Raw genomic sequence first — 25327 nt, forward strand, 5'->3', positions numbered from 1 at the left:
TGAAAGGCCCCCTCGAAGTGACTCTGTCACTCCAATTCACTCTGGTGATTGAACGCCCAACTCCGACAATAGTTCTGCTTACTCCAGCTGACATCTCCCTCTTCCTTTCAATGCCCATTTTGTTGACCCTTACACCGGAAATAAGCTCCTTTGGGGCGTTTTTCTGTATTAAAGATGCCATATAAATGGCAAGTTGCTGGGATCAGGTCCACTCCTGAGGGAGAAGGCCCAGAGTTCAGGCTGGAGAGAACAGCAGGTCTGACCCTGGCAGCCAGTGCGCCTGACAAGGAATCACCACCATCCCAGAGAGAACTTGGTGGGACATGGGGCAGTGCTCGCATCTCCGTCACCTTCCAATTAAGCATAACCCCTCTCCAACAGGAACACGCTGCAGCGAATCACAGTCAACTGCATGTTCCCAATAGATGCGGTCAGGAATTTTCATCGATCTCAGAAGAGCTGCAATTCACACAGAAACAGCGGAGAATGAACCATGCCATGCCATTACTTAACGATTCTAACTCAACAATTTCCATTTATATAGTGCCTTCAATGTATTAAAATCCAAGGCACTTCATAGGAGTGTTATAGGACAGAAACTGACATTGAGCCACTTAAGGAGATATTAGGGCTTCTGACCAAAAGCTTGGTCAGAGAGGTAGGTTTTAGGAAGTGACTTAAAGGAGGAAAGCGAGGTAGAGAGGCAGAGAGATGTAGGGAGGGAATTCCAGAGCTTTGGAATGTGGCAATGTGGCAACTGTAGGTACGGCTGTCAATGGCGGAGCGATTAAAATTCTGGATGCACAAGAGGCCAAAATTAGAGGAGATCAGATATCGTGGAGGGCTGTAGGGATGGAGGAGATTAGAGATAGGGAGGGGTGAGGGATTTGAAAACAAGGATGAGAATTTTAAAATCGAGGTGTTGCTTAAATAGGAGTCAATGTAGGTCAGTGAGCACAGGGGTGGGTGATAGGTGAACTGGATTTAGTGTGAGTTAAGACACGGGCATTAGGGTTTTGGATACCCTCAAGTTTATAGAGGACAGGGCATGGGGGGGCCGACCAGGACAGCATATTCCCAAAATAATCAAACTCTTCATGGGATTCAGTCTTCCCAGCAGTTTGAGTCATAAAAGCTGGGCGAGGAGTTTTTATTTCAATCTGATCCACCGTGGTCTTGTTTCTTGCGCCGGCCTTTATCAGTGGCTGAATATTCACCTCCTCCACATCAAAACACAATGAGAAAATGATTCATCGCTGTCACTTGTGTCACCTTGCTGAAGGAGTGGGTAGTGGTGAATAATGTGAGCATCACGATTCTCTCCTCCACCATTTCTACAGTGAACCACAGTTCAAATGACTGGTATTTACAGCACAGGAACAGACCATTCAGCCCAACTGGGCTATGCTGTTGTTTCTGCTCCACATGAACCTTTTATTATACTCATTCATGGGATGTGGACATCGCTGGCTAGGCCAGCATTTATTGCCCATCCCTAATTGCCCTTGAGGTGGTGGTGGGGAGCTGCCTTCTTGAACTGTTGCAGTCCATGTGGTGTGGGTACACCCACAGTGCTGTTCGGAAGGGAATTCCAGGATTTTGACCCAGTGACAGTGAAGGAACAGCGATATATTTCCAAGTCAGGATGGCGAGTGACTTGGAGGGAACTTCCAGGTGGTGGTGTTCCATGTATCCGCTCTCCTTGTCCTCCTAGGCAGTAATGGTCATGGGTTTGGAAGGTACTGTCTAATGAGCCTGCAGTGAATCTTGTAGATGTACGCACTGCTGCTACTGTGCATCGATGGTGGAGGGAGTGAATGTTTGTGGATATGGTGCTGATCAAGCGGGCTGCTTTGTCCTGGACAGTGTCAAGCTTCTTGAGTGTTGTGGGAGATGCACTCATCCAGGCAAGTGGGGAGTATTCCATCACACTCCTGACTTGTGCCTTGTAGATGGTGAACAGGTATTGGGGAATCAGGAGGTGAGTTACTCACTGCAGGATTCCTAGCTTCTGACCTGCTCTTGTAGGCACAGTATTTATATGGCTAGTCCAGTTCAGTTTCTGGTCAATGGTAATCCCAGGATGTTAATAGTGCGGGATTCAGTGATGGTAATGTCATTGAATGTCAAGGGGTGATGGTTAGATTCTCTCTTGTTGGAGATGGTCATTGCCTGAAACTTGTGTGGCACGAATGTTACTTGCCACTTGTCAGCCCAAGCCTAGATATTGTCCAGGTCTTGCTGAATTGGACATGGACTACTTCAGTATCTGAGGAGTCGTGAATGGTGCTGAACATTGTGCAATCACCAGTGAACACCCCCATTCCTGACCTTATGATAGGGGGAAGGTCATTGATGAAGCAGCTGAAGATGGTTGGGCCGAGGACACAACCCTGAGGAACTCCTGCAGTGATGTCCTGGAGCTGAGATGACTGACCTCCAACAACCACAACCATTTTCCTTTGTGCTAGGTATGACTCCAACCAGTGGAGAGTTTCCCCCCTGATTCTCATTGACTCCAGTTTTGCTAGGGCTCCTTGATGCCACACTCGGTCAAATGCAGCCTTGATGTCAAGGGCAGTCATTCTCACCTCAGCTTGGGAGTTCAGCTCTTTTGTCCATGTTTGCCCCATTCTTCTCCCACCCTATCAGCTCCCCTGACCCTGGTATTCATCCCTAACAGTGCCAAGTGGAAACCCTACACCACCTCTCCCCAGCCTGCAATTCCAACCTTCCATGGCCTGTTCCCGATGGGACTGCAATTAATTTCCCAGTGTTAATCCCAGGATAACAAGAAACTGAAGCAAGTCCCTTATAAGAAGCTGGCTTGTGAATTCTGATTGGCTGACCCTGTTAAAGGGGCACTCAAATAAAAGCTGCTGGAAATGCAGGGCAGAGCGTTAATGAGGACAAGGTCCAACATGACTGTGAGGCATCTTATTACAATAACCCACTTAACATAATAGTTTACTGAACCTCATTTCTGGGAGTGGGGATAAGGTTATAACACTATGGACCCCATTCTATACTGGGAGTGGAGATAGGGTTATAACACTATGGACCCCATTCTATACTGGGAGTGGAGATAGGGTTATAACACTATGGACCCCATTCTATACTGGGAGTGGAGATAGGGCTTCTTCAACAGCACCTTCCAAACCTGCAGTCTCCACCACTCAGCAGGACAAGGGCAGCAGATTGATGGAAACACCACCACATGGACGTTCCCCTCCAAGTCACTCACCACCCTGACTTGGAAATATATCGCTGTTCCTTCACTGTCACTGGGTCAAAATCCTGGGAATCCCTCCCTAACAGCACTGTGGGTGTACCTACACCACATGGACTGCAGCGGTTCAAGAAGGCAGCTCACCACCACCTTCTCAAGGGCAATTAGGGATGGGCAATAAATGCTGGCCTACCCAGCAACGCCCACATCCCATGAGGGAATTAAAAATAAATTCCAAAGTACTTTATTGACTGTAAACCACTTTGGGATGTCCTGACATTGTGACAGGCTCATATAAATGCAAGTCTTTCTTCCTTAGATACTTAGAGTGGGCTATGCCACCAGTCAGTGCAGGATTGTGTGACTTGCAGCTTACATATCAGGGTACACCCACCCACATTGTCCAATAGCTGTTTCCATGACAGCGTAATCCCGTGTTATAGCAATCGTACTCGCTTGTGATAAAAATGGCTATTCGTACCTTTCGCCATGTCCATAAGCTCCTCTCCAAACCTTTTGATGGAGACAGATATGATAATACCCGCTGTGAATTGTTAAGCTGTTTATTTTACAACAAGTGAATAAACTGAGCAATATTGATGCTGGGATACAATCCGCACACATATCTCTGCATAATATAAAAATAACAAAGGTGCAACATTTCCCACATCATTTGGTTTGACTTCAACAAAGTGACACCTGATGACCCTCTCCTGCGTTCTCCTTCCGAGTCTGGAGAAAGCTGATCCTCTGTTTAAAGATCCGACTAATTGCTTGTGCCTGTCTACCTCTATCGTCCTTGTTTGCTTTGTGTTTACATTCCCATTCCTGGAGAGGGGTTCCCTTCATTCAGTATGTACACCAAGCTCCCTCAAACCTGCCTACACTCCAAACCCTTCCCGCTCAATGGGGAATGGCAACTCCCTGGAAACGTCTCATTTACTAAGCAAAACACAAACAAAATTCCAAGAGCGAAATACTGCAGATGCTGGAAACCTGAAATAAAAACAGACAAGATGTTTTCGAAGGTCCAGCGACCTGAAACATTGACCATCTCCACAGATGCTGCCTGACTTGCTGAGAATTTCCAGAAGTTTTGTTTTTATTTCAAACAAAATTAATTTACTTTATAATTAAAACGGACATGAGAATTTTCAGCTGACTGAGATGTTGCTAAAATGGGGTGTCTGTTTTTAAAGCAGTTATTAAATGGTTGTCATGCGCATTTTGGGTTGAGGTAACTCTGCTGGAATGGCACCAATAAAAAGACCTTTGCTTTAAAAGCCATGACTCTGCCATCTTTCTTTGACCTCCAGTCCTTGAATCAAGCTGGTATCATCCTCTTACCTCAAATGGAACTGAAACTCTCCAGCCTCCTGAAATTGCCCTTTTACGCATGGGGTGAGTAGTTGTGAATGGGAGCCAGCAGCCGGGGCTTGGGGCTTGGGGCCTGGTTAAGCCAGTTGCTGGGCAAAGCTGACCTCGCCAAGCCCACAGCGAATGGGTTTGACACAGCCAGCGAGGTTCACAAGGTAGCTGCTGTTAGTTGAGCCGAGGTCCATGTTTTGGAATTGGAGGGGGTGAGGGAGGTGCGGGAGATCACGTTGAGCTGTCTGGAGATCGAGCAAGGGACTGCACCTGCTACGGCCATCCATACCCACAGCCAAGAAATGGTCTCAAAATTGAGGCCCCTGCCCCAACCTGGCTTTGTTGACATCAGCTGGCAAGCTGTGGGCAGCCAAACAGATGCCACGACACAGCTTGCAAGATTAGGTTCTTCTGATGCCCTGGTCTCCAGCAGGTTTTGGATTGGGCGGGGAGAGGAGGTGGTGATCACGGAGAGGGGGTGGACAGGTTCACAGGCCAATGGTGACTCAGATTATTCCTGCTCCCTTTGGGTCCCACAGAAAAATTCCAACACTTAACATAGCCTCTTCAGTTCTATTGCCTGTGAAACTGGGCAGAGTGAGCGTGTTGCAGGTTCCCACTGACTCCGACCTAAAATGGCAACCGGGGCCCTATTTATCGTAGTGCTTTGGTTACCACGTTAACAGGGGCCTGAGTCGGGCAGACATTTGGGACACCCGATGGTGGGTCCCTTTCAAAATGGTGTCGGTCACATTGTCAGTGTTAATCAGGCATTAAGACTACTGGTCTCCATTTTGAGTTGGTTAACATGAGTCAACAGCATTCAAAATGGACCCCACTATTATGGACTGCTTTAACACTATTGATCAAAAATACATGTTTTTTTGTGCATGTGTTTTGTCTTTCACTTCTTCACATGAGGTAGAAATACTTCCATATAGACAAAGTTAAATTGCCAAACTACAGCGAGGGTCCTTGCAATTCACTTTAGCTTAAAAAGACACAAATATTCATTTACACTAAAAATGATAGCTGTGGAGTCCAGCCAAGCACTTTTGTTTTGTTATTTCCCCTGTTAAACATTCCTTGACTTATTTTTTAAATAATTTAAAAAGCAAAAATGTCTTATTCGAAGGTGAATCCCACACCACAAGATCTCAACTCTATTGTTAGGCGACTGCTGGGGGATGGTCTTTGTGTGCAGGGCTGGCTTCATTCAATGGCTGACCAAGTAGACAGGTACTAAAAGCAATCAAAAAAACCAGGCTAATGTAATGCTGGCCTTGATCTGAAATGGGATTGGATTAGAAAGGGGTGGAAGTTGAGCATCAGTTGTGTAGAGACCCCCACCTGGTGTACCTCTTTCAGTTCTGGGCACTGCAATCAAGCAAAGAAATATTGACCTTGGAGGGGGTGCAGCACTGATTTGACATGATGATATTGGGGCTATAAAAGAGTTAAATTATGGGGACAGGTTGCAAAGACTAGGTCTGTATGCCTCCTTTGGTTTAGAAGATTGAGGGAGGTGTTTTAAAATATTTGATGGGGTTGTTAGGGTGAGATCAACTGTTTCTTCTAATGGGGGAGTGCAGAACAAGGGGCGTAACCTTAAAATTAGAGCGAGGACATTCTGGGGGTGAAGTCAGGAAGCACTTCTTCACACAATGGGTAGTGGAAACCTGGAAGTCTCTTCCCTCAAAAAGTCATGGATGCTGGGAGTCAACTGGAGCTTTCAAGCCTGAGATCTATAGATTTTTGTAATATGAGGGTATTAAGGGATACGGAGCTAAGGTAAATTAAATGGAGTGGAGTTGTGTTACAGATCTTCCACATCGCACCACGGATCAGCCCAGAGCGGCCGAAGGGTTTACTCTTGTTCCTATTGAGGTGCAGACCTAATAGGAACAGCCATAGGCTAAGTGCAGCCTGGAGTTGTTCTCCACCGGAGAAGGAACTGGACTCTTTCTCCCCCTCCCTCAATAAGAGTCAACAAATGTTTTAATTAATGATTATTTTCCCAAATCAGTAATAATTACTTCTTCTTTTAATGGGGAAAGAATTTTCCTTGGGTTAACCTCATCCGCCAGTGTAACTACAGTCAAAGTCCTGAGAGAAAATGGTGCAAATGGTTGCGTTTAGCCATATCTTCAAGTGACAGAAATTCTATGCGACTATCCCATTGCCTGCCTGAAAACATATTTTCTAGTCCATGATTATACCAGAAACACATTTTCTTTCCCCTGCTTATTTTCCAACACCCCCTATTCCAATTTGCTTTGCTTAAATTGTTTTTTTAAGGCTGGTAAACTACTTTAGAACCTATGCTAATTACATGCAAATTTGCTCCATGGCGACGCAAGGTTTGGCCAATCACGTCTTGGAATGGGGTACGCCTGGAGCCAAAGTTATCGGTTAATGGGGCCCTCTGCAAACTGATAGGCAACTGGGCTTGTGGCAAAAGGCTTGTTAAGTTTCTGCTGCTCTCTGGGGAGGGGCACAGAACCTGTGACCGAGGGAAATGAGAGCTGCTCCTGGTCCAGAATGTTTTGCTCATCCTCCGGCTTGTCTTTCTTCAAGTAGAAGATCCTTTTAAATTCTTTGAGTTTCTGCAGCTCACAGAAGGTTTCCAGGACAACAAGCACAGCAGTGAGACCAATCATGAGGTAGACTAGTGAGAGAGAGTGAGAGAGAGAGAGAGACATATTAGTTATTTTTAGATATGATTAAGTACAGATGATTTAAACGTGACTGGAATGCAATTGTTCATTTGTGAGAACTTTTTCTCAAAAACACTATTTAATTTGTGATGTGTGATACGGACAGGCCACAGACTGTAATGCCTGGCTGTCATCTCTTGACCTCTCAGAACCTGTCCACCATCTCCAAGGCACAAGGCAGGAGTGTGATGGAATACTCCCCACTTGCCTGGATGAGTGCAGCTTCAAGAAGCTTGACACTGCCCAGGACAAAGTGTCTGCTTGATCAGCACTCATGCCATTAGACTCTATGTCATTACCTAGAATGGACAGCACAGAAACAGCCCATTCAGCCAAACTGGACTGTCGAGTCTTATGCTCCACATGAGTCTCCAGCCACTCTAATTCACCTAACCCCATCAGCACAGCCTTCTGTTCCTTTCTCCTACTAATGTTTATCTAGCTCCCTTTAAACGCATCTCTGCTATTTGCTTCAGCCACTTTAGATGATAGCAGAACAAAGCAGTCACTTGATCAGCACCCCATCCACCACCTTCAACTCCCACTTCCATCACCACTGACGCACAGTAGCAGCAGTGTGTACCATCTATAAGATGCACTGCAGCAACTCACTAAGGCTCCTTCAACAGCACCTTCCAAACCCATGACCGCTACCATCTAGAAGGACAAGGGCAGCAGATAGATGGGAACACCATCACCTGGAAGTTCCCCTCCAGGTCACTCACCATCCTGACTTGGAAATATATCGCCATTCCTTTAGTGTCACTGGGTCAAAATCCTGGCACTCCCTCTCTAACAGCACTGTGGGTGTACCTACACCACATGGACTGCAGCTGTTCACGAAGGCAGCTCACCACCACCTTCTCAAGGGCAATAAATTAGGACTTGCCGGCGACACTCACCCCAAGAACTAACATTCAAAACAATTACTACAGCAGCTATACCATTATAAATTTCTAATGCGGATATCTATAAGCTCTAGCATTGAGAAACCCTGCTCCCCCATTAGCTATTAAAGATTGAATGACTAAGCATTTATACATCTATCAGTTGATCAGAGAGAGCCAGTATGGAATTGTAAAGTGTAAGTCATGTCTAACTAGTCTGGTTGGATCATTTGAGGAGGTAGCTAATGTGCTAGATAAGAGAGTGTCTATGGATGCCATTATGGACTTCCAGAAAGCATTCAATAAGGTTCCACATGAAAGACTATTAACAAAAATGAGAGTGCGTGGAATTGGAGGCAACCTCTTGGCTTAGAAATGGAATTGGTTAAGATCTAGGAGACAGAGAGTATGGAAATTAGGTATATAGTAATTTGGAAGCATGGGAATAGTAATGTCCTCCAGGGATTTGTACTGGAGCCTCAGCTTTTCACTATATTTGTAAATGATTTGGATGAATGAATAGAGAGCCTTTTATCCAAGTTTGCTGGTGACAATATGTTGGATGGCACGGCAAGTTGTGCAAATGGGAGCAGAAAGTTGCAAAGGGATGTAGAGTGGACAAAGCTGTGGTAGATGGAGTTCAATATGTGAAAGTTTGAGGTCATTCACTTTAGACCTAAGAAAGAGAAATCTGAGTATCTTCTAAATGGTGAGAAGCTAAGAGTTATGGAAGAACAGACGAATATAGGGGTCCAAGTACAGAAATCACTAAGGGCTAGTGGAGAGATATATGAAATAACCATAAAGCTAATGGAATGTTGGCCTTTATCTCAGAGGGCTGGGATACAAACAGCTGGATGTTTGTTACAGCTGTACAGAGCTCTGGTTAGACCCCAGCCAGTCACTGCACCTCAGGAAGGATATATCGGCCTCGAAGAGGGTTCAGTGCAGATTCTCCAGAATGATACTGGGGCTGCAAGGGTTAAATTTATGAGGACCGGTTGCATAGACTCAAATGGTATTGCCCTGAGTATAGAAGATTCCAATTGAAGCATTTAAGATGATTAAAGGATTTGATAGGGTAGATAGAGAGAAAATATTTCCTTTGTTGGGATGGTGTCCAGAACAAGGGCCATATCCTTAAAGTTAGAGCTACGCTGTTGGAGGTGATGTCAGGAAGCACTTCTTCACACAAAGGGTAGTGGAAATCTGGAACTCTCTCCCCCAGAAACCTGTTGAGGTCGGGGGGTCAAGTGAACATTTCAAAATTAATATTTGAAACAGAGTTTAGTTGGGTAAAAGTATTAAGGGATACAGAACGAAGGCTGGTAAACGAAGTGAAGGTACAGATCAAACATGATCTAATTGAAGAGCGGAAGCGAATCAAGGGGCTGAATGGCCTCCTCTTATTACTATGGGAGTGTGATGCATCTCAATTTGAGTGATCACCTGCAACTTGCAATTCAAATTGGGCTTATTTTCCTCTCTCTGCCTGTTCTGTCCTAATCCTCCAGAGAGATGTGTAAATGCAGTCTCAGACTCAGATTATTTGTTCAGTGACAGAACTCTTTAAGCTCATTCTTTCATTTCTTAAAAGCTTCAGCCCTGGGACTATAGAACGCCTCTTCATTATCTCTTATAATGTTTCCTCTTGCTGATTTTCTCGCACGCTCCTTCCTTAGTTTTCCAATCTCCCTTTTTTGATAGCTGTTCATTATTAATCGTATTTCTCTTGGGTCAGGAGGCACTGGGTAAAGCGCCACATAATTGACTTGCTAACAAAATGAAATCCTGAGAAATCAGTGTGGAACTGACAAAGGGACAGAAACCAGAGTAGTGATGAATGGTTGGGCTCCACAGGGGCTGGTGTGAGGGCCCCTGCTCTTTGTGATCAATCACCTGGACCGAGGTAGACAGGGCATAATTTCAATGTGTGCAGATGACACAAAACTTGGAAATGCAGTAAAGTGTGAGGAGAAGAGTGGCAGACTTCAGGAGGACAAAGACAGGCTGGCAGAATGGGCGGACCCGGGACAGGAAAAATTTTATGCAGCAAAGTGTGAAGCGATGCATTTTGGTAGGAAGAACCAGGAAACAGAGGGTACAATTCTAAAGAAAGGAGCAAGAGCAGAAGGACCTGGGGTTATGAGAAGGTAGCAGAGCAGGTTGGGACAGCCGTTAAAAATGCTCACAGGTCCCAGGGCTTTATAAAGAGAGATGGGAGAATTTCCCAGCTCTGCAATCCCAATCTTTAAAAATGGCTGCCTGGGCGTCGGGTTTCCAGTCCGGGGTGCGGTGGGCTGGATTAGAAGCCGGTGGGGGTTGGTGGGGGGGGTCGACTCAGGAAGATCTGAAGAGGATGCTGGGCGGAGGGACTGCCTCTGGGATGTGGTACTGTGTCCAAAGTTTGAAAATAAAAGATTAAAACATGAAACATCCCTCCAGCCCTAATTCCTCCTCACACCCCAAACACTACCCGTGCCCTATCCATGCCAACTCATGCCCCCCACACACCCCCATGGACCTTTATAGCCCTATGCCAATCCATGTGCCCCCCCCCACCACCCCCCCCCCCCCCCCAACACCACCCAAACTTTCCACATACACCAACCATGTCAAATATAACAAACAAGCATTGGAAATCACAGTACCGCATCAGAGTCTATAACCATTTGGAGCTGTCAATCAAACTGAGAAATGGAAGGCACCTCCTATGATAGTGAATGGTTGTCCAGTCAGTCAAGAAGCACTAGTCCAGTAATGGAATACTTGGTTGCTTATGTCAACAGACAGAGTGAAACAACAAGCGATCGTTTTCTCTTTAACACTCCAGACAGCTCTTCAAAGGTATAAAGGACAGGCTTTATAAATGCCTTGAAAGCTTAACAGCTCCCTTTGAAAGTTCCCTTTGACAGGCTCGTTGGCAGGTGCTGCTGACAGTTTGACAGTTGATTTTGACAGGCCTGTTGACAGTTCAAATGTCCTTCTGGAAGGGCAACAGTGCCACAGTACTGACCCTCTGACAGTGCAGCACTCCCTCAGTACTGACCCTCTGACAGTGCAGCACTCTCTCAGTACTGACCCTCTGACAGTGCAGCACTCCCTCAGTACTGACCCTCTGACAGTGCAGCACTACCTCAGTACTGACCCTCTGACAGTGCAGCACTCCCTCAGTACTGACCCTCTGACAGTGCAGCACTACCTCAGTACTGACCCTCTGACAGTGCAGCATTCCCTCAGTACTGACCCTCTGACAGTGCAGCACTCCCTCAGTACTAACCCTCTGTCAGTGCAGCACTCCCTCAGTATGGCTCTGAAGTTGCAGCGCTCCCCTAGTACCGACCGTCGGACAGTACAGCCATCCCTGATTACTGATCCTCTGACACTGCAACATTCCCTCAGTACTGAACCTCTGACAGTGCAGCACTCCCTCCGTACTGATCCTCTGACAGTGCAGTGCTCCTTCTGTATCGACCCTCAGACAGTGCATCACTCCCTCATTACTGACCCTCTCACAGTGCAGCACTCTCTCAGTACTGCCCCTCCAACAGTACAGTGCTCCCTCAAAACTGACCCTGTGAGAATGCAGCGCTCCCTCAGTACAGACCCTCCAGAAGTGCAGCGCTCCCTCAGTACTGGCCCTCCAGCAGTGCAGCACTCCCTCAGTACAGATCCTCCAGCAGTGCAGCGCTCCCTCAGTACATATCCTCCAGCAGTGCAGCACTCCCTCAGTGCTGATCATCTGCCAGTGCTGCACACTCTCAGTACTAACCCCACAAAAGTGCAGCACTCCCTCAGTACTGACCGTCTGAAAGTGCAGCACTCACTCTGTACTGACCTTCTGACAGTGCAGCGCTCCCTCAGTACTGATCCTCTGATAATGTAGCACTCTCTCAATACTGACCCTCAGACAGTGCAGCGCTCCCTCAGTACTGACCTTCTGACAGTGCAGCACTCCCTCATTACCGACCCCCTGATTATACAGCACTCTCTCAGTACTGGCCCTCCAAATGTGCAGTGCTCTCTCTGTACTGATCTTCCCATAGTGCAGCAGTCCCTCACTAATGACCTTCCGACAGTGCAGCACTCCCTCAGTACTGACCCTCCAACAGTGCAGCAATCCCTCAGTACTGACCATCTGACAGAACAGTACTCATTCAGTGATAAAAACAAAAAACTACTGCGGATGTTGGAAATCCAAAACAAAAACAGAATTACCTGGAAAAACTCAGCAGGTCTGGCAGCATCGGCGGAGAAAAAAAGAGTTGACGTTTCGAGTCCTCATGACCCTTCAGCAGAACTGAGCAGTACTTCTTCAAGGTAGGCATTTCTTGAAGAGGAGTGGCAGTCAATTAAACACAGAGATAAAAACAAAAAAACTACTGCGGATGTAGAAGTAGTGCTCAGTTCTGTTGAAGGGTCATGAGGACTCGAAACGTCAACTCTTTTCTTCTCCGCCGATGCTGCCAGACCTGCTGAGTTTTTCCAGGTAATTCTGTTTTTGTCCTCACTCAGTATTCACTCTCCCACAGTGCAGCTCTCCCTCAGTATTGATTCTCTGACAGTGCAGCAATCCTACATTACTCACCCTCTGACAGTGCAGCACTCCCTCAGTGCTGACCCACTGACAGTGAAGCGCTGTCTCACAACTGACCATTTGACAGTGTAGCACTACCTCAATACTGACCCTCTGACAGTGCAGGACTCCCTCAGAACTGACTCTTTGACAGTGCAGCTCTCTCCCAGTACTGATCATTTGACAGTACAGCCCTCCCTCAGTAATGACCCTCTGACAGTACAGCACTCCCTCAGTAATGACCTTCCAACAGTGCAGCGTTTCCTCAGTACTGTCCCCCTGACAGTGCAGCGCTCCCTCAGTACTGTCCTTCTGAGAGTGTAGTGCTTCTTTCACTCCTGACCATTTGACAATGCAGCACTCCCTCAGTGTTGACCCTCTTACATTACAGCCCTCCTTCAGTATTTACCCTCGCTCAGTGCAGCACTCACTCAGTATTGATCCTCAGATAGTGCAGCACTCCCTCGGTAGATGCACTCTGGCAGTGCAGCCCTCCATCAGTACTGGCCCTTTGACAGTGCAGCACTCCCTCAGTAACGACCCTCTGACAGTGCAGCACTCTCTCAGTACTGACCCACTGACAATGCAGCGCTCAAGTCAGTACTGTTCCTCTGACAGTGCAGCACTCTCTCAGTACTGACCCACTGACAATGCAGCGCTCAAGTCAGTACTGTTCCTCTGACAGTGCAGCACTCTCTCAGTACTGACCCACTGACAATGCAGCACTCAAGTCAGTACTGTTCCTCTGACAGTGCAGCACTCTCTCAGTACTGACCCACTGACAATGCAGCGCTCAAGTCAGTACTGACCCTCTGACAGTGCAGCACACTCTCACTACTGACTTTTTGACAGTGCACCACTTTGTCAGTACTGATCTTTTGACAGTGCAGCACTCTCTCAGGACCGACCCTCTGACAGTACAGCCCTCACTCAGTATTGACCCTCCCACAGTGCAGCAGTCACTCAGTATTGATCCTCAGACAGTGCAGCACTCCCTCAGTAGAGACACTCTGACTGTGCAGCACTCCATCATTACCGATCCTCTGACAGTGCACCACTCCCTCAGTACCAACCCTCTGACAGTATAGCACACTCTCAGTACTGATTCTCCAGAAGTGCAGCACTGCATCAGTACTGACCCTCTGACAGTGCAGCACTCACTCGGTACTGACCATCTCACGATGCACACTCCCTCAGTACAGACCCTCCAAACAGTGCAGTGCTCCCTCAGTACTGATCTTCTGACAGTGCAGCTCTCCTTCAGTACTGACCTCCTAAGTGGAGCACTCTCTCAGCACTGACCCCTCCTACAGCGCAGCGGTCCCTTAATACTGACCCTCTGACAGTTCAGTACCCGCTCAGTACTGACCTTCTGACAGTGCAGCACCTTCCCAGTACTGACCCTCTGACAGTGCAGAACTCTCTCAGTACTGCCCCTCCAACAGTGCAGCACTCCCTCAGTACTGACCCTCTGACAGTGCAGCACACCCTTTGTACTGGTCCTCTGACAGTGCAGAACTCCCTCAGTACTGACCCTCTGACAGTGCAGCACACCCTTAGTAAAGACCTTCCAACTCTGCAGCACTCCCTCAGTGCTGACCCTTTCACATTGCAGTTCTTTCTCAGTACTGACCCTCTAACAGTGCAGCGCTCCCTCAGTACTGACCCTCTGACAGTGCAGCACTATCTCAGTGTAGTCCCTCAGAAAGTGCAAACCTCGTCAGTACTGACCCTCTGACAATGCAGCACTCCTCTTTACTGTTCCTCTGACAGTGCGAACTTTCTCAGTACTGATCATCTGAGAGTGCAGCACTGCCTCAGCTCTGACCCTCTGACAGTGCAGCACTCTCTCAGTACTGACCCACTGACAATGCAGCGCTCAGTCAGTACTGACCCTCTGACAGTGCAGTGCTCAGTCAGTACTGACCTTCTGACAGTGCAGCACTCTCTCACTACTGACCTTTTGACAGTGCACCACTTTGTCAGTACTGATCTTTTGACAGTGCAGCACTTTCTCAGGGCCGACCCTCTGACAGTACAGCCCTCCCTCAGTATTGACCCTCCCACAGTGCAGCAGTCACTCAGTATTGATCCTCTCACAGTGCAGCACTCCCTCAGTAGAGACACTCTGACTGTGCAGCACTCCATCATTACCGATCCTCTGACAGTGCAGCACTCCCTCAGTAGAGACACTCTGACTGTGCAGCACTCCATCATTACCGATCCTCTGACAGTGCAGCACTCCCTCAGTACCGACCCTTTGACAGTATAGCACACTCTCAGTACTGATTCTCCATAAGTGCAGCGTACCCTCAGTACTGATCTTCTGACAGTGCAGCACCCTCTCAGTACTGACCCCCCTACAGCGCAGCGGTCCCTTAATACTGACCCTCTGACAGTTCAGCACCTGCTCAGTACTGACCTTCTGACAGTGCAGCACCTTCCCAGTACCGACCCTCTGACAGTGTAGTGTTCCCTCAATATTGTCCCTCTGCCTATGTATTTCTCCCTCATAGCTGACTCTTCAACAGTGTAGTGCTGCCATGCTACCGCACTGACAATGTCATTGTAGATATTGTGCTCAAGTCCCTCCAGTGGCACTTGGACCCACAATGGTCTGAACCCACTGTGAGAGTTTGTCCCAGTGAGGCTAGAGCAACTCCCACCTTCTTCAGTTCTCATTGGCGGACCTGATCACATCACCTCTTGCCCTCCACTACTAAATTCAAAACTGCCACTCATACTGACCAGTTATTCCAACTTTGTACAGCTCCCGGAACTGCTGATGCTGAACCTCGCCAGGAACGTAATCTCCTAGCCCGATGGTGCTGAGGGAGATGAAGCAAAAGTATATGGATTCCAGAAAGTTCCAGTCCGTTTCCAGGTCGGAGAATATAGCCGCCGGGATGAAGAAGAAGCAGGAGGTGATGAGCAGCCCCAGCAGCAAGGCGTGGATCAGGGCGACACTCTGTTTGGGGTAGCCCCAGCGAGCGTGGATGTATTGGACTGGCCGCCTGGTCACGTGCACCATGAGACGCTGCACCACGGAGGTGAGGAAGAGCAGTGTGAAGGGAATCCCAATGAGTGAGTAGATCATGCAGAAGGCCTTCCCGCCATCAGAGAGAGGGACCGTGTGACCATAACCTGCAACACAAGAACATTTTGTAACTCTAAACATGGCCAAACGCCTGATGGGCATACGAAAAAGAGGGGGACAGGAGGTCGGGAGGGACAAGAGGGGCCACACTGCAAAGAAATTCTGCATCTTCTACTTGTTTCACTGACGATCCACTTTAACGGGGGGCTACACAAACACCCCCACCCTCCTCCCCCCTCCAACTCCCCACGCATTCCCAAGGTGTTGGGTACGATTTCCAAAGCCCACTATCACCCCTTACCCCTTGCATTTAAATCAGGCAGAGTTGCAGCCAGCTCCAAATTCGACCCACCCTCACGCGTTGACACATCCAACCTCCATAAGGCCTCCCGCTTGCCTTTATAGGACAGAACCGACTGTGGCACTGTGCACTGACCAGGGGGTTTCCAAACAACCTGGGCTGCTCGACCCCATCCCCATCCCAATCCTCTGCACCACCCCACTTCCCTCCGCCCCACTCCCTTCCCTCCGCCCCACCCCCTTCCCTCCGCCCCACCCCCCTTCCCTCTGCCCCACCCCCTTCCCTCTGCCCCACCACCTCACACATCCCCCCACCACCTCACACATACCCCCCACCACCTCACACATACCCCCCACCACCTCACACATACCCCCCACCACCTCACACATACCCCCCACCACCTCACACATACCCCCACCACCTCACACATACCCCCACCACCTCACACATACCCCCCACCACCTCACACATACCCCCACCACCTCACACATACCCCCACCATCTCACACATACCCCCCACCATCTCACACATACCCCCACCACCTCACACATACCCCCAACTCACACATCCCCCCCACCACCTCACACATACCCCCACCACCTCACACATCCCCACCATCTCACACATACCCCCACCACCTCACACATCCCCCCCACCACCTCACACATACCCCCAACTCACACATCCCCCCCACCACCTCACACATACCCCCACCACCTCACACATACCCCCACCACCTCACACATACGCCCCACCACCTCACACATACCCCCACCACCTCACACATACCCCCCACCACCTCACACATCCCCCCCACCACCTCACACATACCCCCACCACCTCACACATCCCCACCACCTCACACATCCCCCCACCACCTCACACATACCCCCACCACCTCACACATACCCCCACCACCTCACACATACGCCCCACCACCTCACACATACCCCCACCACCTCACACATACCCCCCATCACCTCACACATACCCCCCACCACCTCACACATACCCCCCACCACCTCACACATACCCCCCACCACCTCACACATACCCCCACCACCTCACACATACCCCCCACCACCTCACACATACCCCCCACCAACTCACACATACCCCCCACCACCTCACACATACCCCCACCACCTCACACATACCCCCACCACCTCACACATACCCCCACCACCTCACACATACCCCCACCACCTCACACATACCCCCACCACCTCACACATACCCCCACCACCTCACACATCCCCCCCACCACCTCACACATACCCCCACCACCTCACACATACCCCCACCACCTCACACATACCCCCACCACCTCACACATACCCCCACCACCTCACACATACCCCCACTCTACAGCCATTGCTGGCATCTCAGCAGACCACCAGGCCCGCACCCCCAAAGCCAACGTGGCGCCTCGGCATGCCGGTTTTGTGACAGGAGCTCGCTGGCTGGCATCGACTGAGGCCCCTAGGGGAGGCCCAAAATGGTGGCAATCCACAGCCTCCTCTGTTCGACAGCCCAAGATTCAAAATCCACCCGATGGAACCTGGGAAAAGCACTCATCCCACCCAATGAACAAAAGGTAGAATGTGCATTTCTATAGCACCTTTCACAGCCTCATCCCAAAGCACTTGACAGCCAGTGAAGTATTTGTTTTTTTGAAGTGTAGTCACTGTTGTAATGTAAGAGCCAATTTGCGCACAGCAAGATCCCACAAACCGGAATGTGATAATGTCCAGATAATCTGTCTTTCAGTTATATTGATTGAGGGATAAATATTGGCCAGAACACCAGGGAGAGCTGCCCTGATCGTCTTTGAAATAGCGGCCGAAGAATCCTTTACGTTTACATGAGAGAGCAGGCGGAGCCTCAGTTCAATGTTCCATCTGGGAGATGGCATCTCTGACAGTGCAGCACTCCCTCCGTACTGCACTGGGAGTGTCAACCTGCGTCATGTGCTCAGATGTCTGGAGTGGGGCTTGTACCCCACGACCTTTCGACGCTGAGGTCAGAGTGCTGCCCACTGAACTCACACTATCGGAATTGGAGGGTAGATAATTGGTAGAGTGGATTATAACAGCCTGGCCACCATCTTAAAAAGCAATCCCACTCCAACATATACTAATCCACCATGACGGAGCTCTATTTATAATGAGAAGGTGACTTCACCTCTCCAGCCAGGTATGCTGAGGTCTCTGCTAATAAACAGAGCAGAAAAAGAACACTCCATCAGATTAAGAAGAAACCATTCAATTTATCTGGTTAAATCAATGTGTCTAAACTTAGAACAATCAGAATTTTGATCCAACAATGTCATTCTGAACAAATGTACCAGAACGCAGCTAAATATCGCTTGAATTATTAAACCTTTAAAGAACAAAATACTTAAAAAATGAGTCTGTCTAATTCTTGTGCTTATCAACGCCAAACAACACTTCAATCTGAAAACTCTCATCCTTGTTTTCAAATCCCTCCATGGCCTCACCCCTCCCTACCTCTGTAATCTCCTCCAGCCCCACAACCCTCTGAGATAGCTGAGCTCCCCCAGCTCTGGCCTCTTGCGCATCCCTGATTTTAATGGCTCCACCATTGGCGGTTATGCCTTCAACTGCCTAGGCCCCAAGCTCCGGAATTCCCTCCCTAAACTTCTCTGCCTGTCCCTCTCCCCTCCTTTAAAACACATACTAAAATCTCCTTTTTGACCAAGCTTTTGGTCCTCTGCCCTAGTATCTCCTTATCTTCCTCAGTGTCAGATTTTATTTGATAATGTTCCTGAGAAATGCCTTGGAATGTTTTACCACGTTATTGGTGTTAAAGAAATGCAAATTGCAGGTCTTCTGTTTTTATCCCATCAAATTAGCAAATCAGCTTCAGAATAACTGGTCACAATGTGAAGATTGAACTGAGGCTACAAAACTAAATGGCTAATATTAAATCCAGGCCTGGTTAGCAGAATCTAGGCTAATGCTGCAGTGTAAACCTGAGGGAGTTGTGTGCTATCAGAGGCACTGTCTTTCATAGAGGTGCTGTCTGTCCTCTCAGGTAAGAGATAAGCAAGAGCCAGTGCAGGCATCAGTGGCTTAGTAATGAGTGTAATGCTGATAGAATTAGCACACTCCAGGGCCTCTGAGTTGGTGACCTTGTCCTGCCAAGAGATGCAGAGGATGCATCTGAGACAGCGAAGGTGGAAACTGTTCAGCCTTTTCTCCTGCCTAGCATATGTTGCCCAGGTCTCGCCACTGTAGAGGAATGTGTTGAGAATGCTGGCTTGGTGGACTCGCAGTTTGGTATTCTCAGTCAGGTTGCTGTTGTTCCACCCTCTCTTACTCAGCTTGGACATATGGATCACAAAAGCTGCAGCTGTCGTCTTGATTTCAACATCAAGCGACAGATTGCTGCTGCTGATTGTGGAGCTTAGATATGTGAAACTATCGACAACCTCCTGTGTCACATTGTCAGTGCTGATAGATGGCAGTATGACAACATCCTGGACCATGACATTTGTCATCCTGATGCTGATGTTCAAACCAAACTCTACAGGTGTGAGAAAGTCTGTCCATTTGCCGCTGAAGATGTTCTTCAGTATGGAATGTTAGTTAAGCATCATCAGTGTAAAGAAAATCCCTGATGAGGACTTGGCGCACCTTTGTCTTGGGTCTCAGGCTGAAGAGCTTTCTATCAGTTCTGGTATGTAAGTAGGTACACTCTGTAGATGACCCAAAGGAATATGACAGCAGCAGAGAGAAGAATATGCTAAAGCGTGTAGGCGCCAGGATACAACCCTGTTTGACCCCACTGTGGATCTCCTAAGGTTCTGATGTTGCCACGTCATAGCTGACCTTGCTCATCACGTTGTCGTGGAAAGAGGAGATCACATTGAGCAGCTCCAGAGGGCAACCAATTTTCTCCAGCAGCTAAAACAGGTCAATAGTTATTCCTCAACCAACATCACATAAACCTCTGGTCATTATCACATTGCTGTTTGTGGGAGCTTGATGTGTGCAAATTCGCTGCCGCATTTCTTACATTACAACAGTGATTGCACTTCAAAAGTATTTCATTAGCTGGAAAATACTTTAGGACACCCTGAGGTCGTGAAAGGCACCATATAAATTCACTATAAAAACTCTCCTTCACTTGTGTAACTAAAAAATGGGGCAGAGAATTCCGGTGGCTTATTAGTCACAACATATTGTAATGGGCCAAGTCACAAACAGACTGTAATGGGCCAAGTCACAAACAGACTGTAATGGGACAAGTCACAAACAGACTGTAATGGGACAAGTCACAAACAGACTGTAATGGGCCAAGTCACAAACAGACTGTAATGGGCCAAGTCACAAACAGACTGTAATGGGCCAAGTCACAAACAGACTGTAATGGGACAAGTCACAAACAGACTGTAATGGGACAAGTCACAAACAGGCTGTAATGGGACAAGTCACAGGCAGATTATAACGGGCCAAGTCACAAACAGACTGTAAGGGGCCAAGTCACAAACAGGCTGTAATGGGACGAGTCACAGGCAGATTATAATGGGCCAAGTCACAAACAGACTGTAAGGGGCCAAGTCACAAACAGGCTGTAATGGGCCAAGTCACAGGCAGATTATAATGGGCCAAGTCACAAACAGACTGTAATGGGCCAAGTCACAAACAGACTGTAAGGGGCCAAGTCACAAACAGATTGTAATGGGCCAAGTTACAAACTGGCTGTAAGGGGCCAAGTCACAAGCAGATTGTAATGGGCCAAGTCACAAACAGACTGTAAGGGGCCAAGTCACAAGCAGATTATAATGAGCCAAGTCACAAACAGACTGTAAGGTGCCAAGTCACAAGCAAATTGTAATGGGCCAAGTCACAAACAGTCTGTAATGGGCCAAGTCACAAACAGACTGTAATGGGACAAGTCACAAACAGATTGTTATGGGCCAAGTCACAAACAGACTGTAATGGGACAAGTCACAAACAGATTGTTATGGGCCAAGTCACAAACAGATTGTAATGGGCCAAGTCACAAACAGATTGTTATGGGCCAAGTCACAAACAGACTGTAATGGGCCAAGTCACAAACAGGCTGTAATGGGCCAAGTCACAAACAGATTGTTATGGGCCAAGTCACAAGCAGATTGTAATGGGCCAAGTCACAAGCAGATTGTAATGGGCCAAGTTACAAACAGGCTGTAATGGGCCAAGTCACAAACAGACTGTAAGGGCCAAGTAACAAGTTCTTTAGTAATTTAAACAATAGCCTGTAAGGTGCTGCTATTTTCAGCTTCAAAGCTCATGAGTGCTCTGACCTTGTCCATGGACTACAATTTATAAATAATTCATTGGCTTTGAAGCACAGTGGGTCATCCCGAGGTCAGGAAAGGAACAGTTTTTATGCCAGTTCTTTCTTAATGGAGTGTAAATTACTCTGCATCAAATCTGATGGTAAATTAGGAACATGCAGAGCCTCAACTATTGGGTATAACAAAGGCTTTCAGCAGCAAAGTAGAAAACAGCCATCCCTTCAGATAATCATCAACTCTCAGTTTTAAAAATACATGAATAACAACAAAGCAGGTACCTGATCATCAGAACAAGGAGCCATAGGCAGGGAGACATTCTTGGGAGTTTATTGACAATAGTGAACAGTATGTACAAGTGATTAACACCCGTGCCCAGGCTGTGCAACTAATTCTCCTTAACTGTCCTAACCCTGCTGCTACGTCTTGGTTCTCCCTGGACATCCACAGCGGAGGTAGAAGCAGCCTGCTGACTGCTTCGCCCTGTCTGTGATGACTTTGGCACGCGTCCTCTGGAGGGCCGAGACCTGGAGGGCCCCGGCCGGGTTTGGGTGCCCTGCTGTGTGGCAGTGATGCCCTCCTCGGCCTATGAAGCTGGAACTGCTGGAGTCACAGGAAGAGGGGAGTCGGATGGGCTGGTCACTCCCAGAGTCACCAGGGTGGGTGTCCCCAGGGTGTGCACCTGCTGACCATCCTCCCTATGGGTGCCCGATGGCCCCTTGCTGACTTGGATAAAAGCAAAATACTTCAGAAGCTCTGAAGGAAAGTCATACAGACTCAAAATGTTAACACTGCTTTTTTTCTCTCCACAGTTGCTGAGTTTTTCCAGCATTTTCCGGCAGGAATGGTCCAGGTCATTGACGGCCAGCTGGATGACTCTATTTTCAAAGTCCGTGAGGACCTTGATGTCAGGCATTCCACCACCAGTCTGCGACCTCTCCCTCTTGTTGTGTGCCAGCTTGTCCTGCATGGATAGAGATGGAGAGAGTGTAAGCAGGACGCCTGCCAGGCCAGATAATAAGTATGCCTGGCATGTGTGGGTGGTGAGTGGTGCCATAGATGGGATGTGGACACGATCCACAGGGCAGATGAAGGTGAGTGTGAGAGAGTGAATGGTGATGTCCCTTGTACTGGCAGTGAGTGAGGGCCCTGTGGGTGTGTGATGGGTTTGTGAGTGTTTGAGTTGAGAGTGATGAGAAGAGTGACTTACCCTGGTGGAACGGAGGAGATCATTCATCCTCTTGCAGCTCTGGGTGGCTGTCCTCTTTTGCAGGGTGTTGGTGCTGACCACTGCTTCCCATGGTGGGTTGGTGACCTTGCTCGCTGGTCTTCGCCCAGAGTGAGGGTAGAGGACTTTGCCGTGGGCCTCCACTGTGTCCAGCAGGTGCCCCAGAGAGGCGTCAATCAGGGAGCAGCATGTTTCCTCCTTTGGCAGCCATCAGTTCCCAGCAGCTTCCTATCCCTTGAAGAGAGCTAGCTCTGTACAGGGGCAGCCTTTAAAATAAAGCGCCCGGGTTACTGAAGGCCTGAGGTTATGGCGGGGTGGCAAAACAGAGGCTGCCCCACCAGTGATCCAGAGTGTTTCCTGTGAATGCATTAATAATGAGGCGGGATGCACCGGGAATGGAAAAATAAGGCACGAAAACCTGCCACAGCGGCCAGCGGGTAAAACCCAGTGACAGTGAAGCAACGGTGATATATTTCCAAGTCAGGATGGTGAGTGACTTGGAGGGGAAATTCCAGGTGGTTGTGTTCCCATCTATGCTGCCCTTGTCCTTCTAGATGGTAGTGGTCGTGGGTTTGGAAAGTGCTACCTAATGAGCCTTGGTAAATTCCTGCAGTGCATCTTGTAGACAGTACACACTGCTGCCATTGTACATCGGTGGTGGAGGGAGTGAATATTTGTGGATGTGGTGCCAATCAAGCAGGCTTTGTCCCGGTTGGTGTTGAGCTTCTCGAGTGCTGTGTTGCACTCATCCAGGCAAGTGGAGAGTATTCCATCACACTCCTGACTTGTGCTTTGTAGATGGTGGACAGGCTTTGGGGAGTCAGGAGGTGAGTTACTCACTGCAGGATTCCTAGTCTCTGACCTGCTCTTGTAGTTACAGTATTTATATGGCTAGTCCAGTTCAGCTTCTGGTCAATGGTAAACCCCCAGGATGTTGATAAGGGGATTCAGTGATGGTAATGTTGAATTTTTAAAAAATTCATTCATGAGATGTGGGCGTCACTGGCTAGGCCAGCCTTTATTGCCCATCCATAGCTGCCCTTGTTCAGGGGGCATTTAAAAGTCAACCACATTGCTGTGGGTCTGGAGTAACATGCAGGCCAGACAAAGTAAGGACAGCAGATTTCCTTCCATTAGTGAACCAAATGGGTTTTTATGACAATCAGCAATGGTTTCATCAGACTTTTATTGAATTTGAATTTTGCCATTTGTTGTGGTGGGATTTGAACCCAGGTCCTGAGAACATTACCGTGGGTCTCTAGGATATGAGTCAGTGACAATAACACTAGGCTATCGCCTCCCCAAAGTCAAAGGGGAAATGGTTAGATTCTCTCTTATTGGAGATGGTCATTGCCTGGCACTTGTGTGGGGTGAATGTTATTTGCCACTTGTCAGCCCAAGCCTAGATATTGTCCAGGTCTTGCTGCATTTGGACATGGACTGCTTCAGTATCTGAGGAGTTGTAAATGGTGCTGATCATTGTGCAATCATCAGTGAACATCCCCACTTCTGACCTTATGATGGAAGGAAGGTCATTGATGAAGCAGCTGGAGATGGCTGGGCCTAGGACACTACCCTGAGGAACTCCTGCAGTGATGTCCTGGAACTGAGATGACTGACCTCCAACAACCACAATCATCTTTCTTTGTGCTAGGCATGACTCCAACCAATGGAGAGTTTTCCCCCTGATTCCCATTGACTCCAGTTTTGCTAGGGCTCCTTGATGCCACACTCGGTCAAATGCAGCCTTGATGTCAAGGGCCGTCACTCTCACCTCGTCTCGGGAGTTCAGCTCTTTTGTCCATGTTTGAACTAGGAACTGAGGGGAGACTTGGGGGGAGAGTGAGAGATTTGGGGAGAGAGAGGGGGGAATTGGGGGAAAGAGTAGGGAATTGTTGCGAGGGAGGCAATAATTGGGGGAGATGGGGAATTGGGGAGGAGAGAAGGGGAATTGGGGGAGAGGGGGATGGGAATTTGGGGAGGGGGAATTTGAGGAAAAGAGAAGTAGAATTCGGTGAGAGAGGATGAATTGGGGAGAGAGGGGGAATTGAGGAGAGAGGGGGGACCTGGGGAGAGGGATGCATTGCAGGAGCTCATCAAAGCTCCTTAGACAGCACCTTCCAAACCCACGACCACTGCCATCTAGAGGGACAAGGGTAGCAGATAGATGGGAACACCACCACCTGGAAGTTCCCCTCCAAGTCACTCATCATTCTGACTTGGAAATATATTGCCGTTCCTGTCACTGGGTCAAAATCCTGGAACTCCTTTCCTAACAGCACTGTGGGTGTACCTACACCACATGGACTGCAGCGGTTCAAGAAGGCAGCTCACCACCACCTTCTCAAGGGCAACTAGGGATGGGCAATAAATGCTGGCCCAGCCAGCAAAGCCCACATCCTGTAAATGAAAAATAAAGTTGAGGGGAGAGGGGAAATTGGAGGAGGGTGGGGCATTTAGGGGTGAGACAGGTGCATTTGTGGGCAAGAGGGAATTAGGGGAAAGAGGGGAGGAATTGGAGAAGAGATGGGGGAATTGGGAGAGAGAGTGGGAGTTAAGGGGGAAGTTAAAGGGGAATTGGGGGAGAGAGGCGTTGGGACAATTGCAGGTGAGAGGGG

The 25327-nt window shown here is 48.4% G+C and overlaps 1 protein-coding gene across 1 annotated transcript in view; it reads right to left on the reverse strand.

Moving 5' to 3' along the window:
• Window positions 1-3527: 3527 nt before the first annotated feature.
• Window positions 3528-25327, reverse strand: part of LOC144680579 (potassium channel subfamily K member 1-like) — a 56681-nt gene continuing 34881 nt past the window's right edge. Inside the window, exons 2-3 of the mRNA XM_078541723.1 lie at window positions 15526-15921; window positions 3528-7265 (exon numbers count right to left, since the gene is read on the reverse strand). Coding sequence (XP_078397849.1) covers window positions 7003-7265; window positions 15526-15921 — 659 coding nt within the window. The 3' untranslated portion in view covers window positions 3528-7002. The remainder of the gene's footprint in view (window positions 7266-15525; window positions 15922-25327) is intronic.

Source organism: Cetorhinus maximus, chromosome 5, assembly GCF_964194155.1.
Source record: "Cetorhinus maximus chromosome 5, sCetMax3.hap1.1, whole genome shotgun sequence".
Taxonomy (NCBI): Eukaryota; Metazoa; Chordata; class Chondrichthyes; order Lamniformes; family Cetorhinidae; genus Cetorhinus; species Cetorhinus maximus.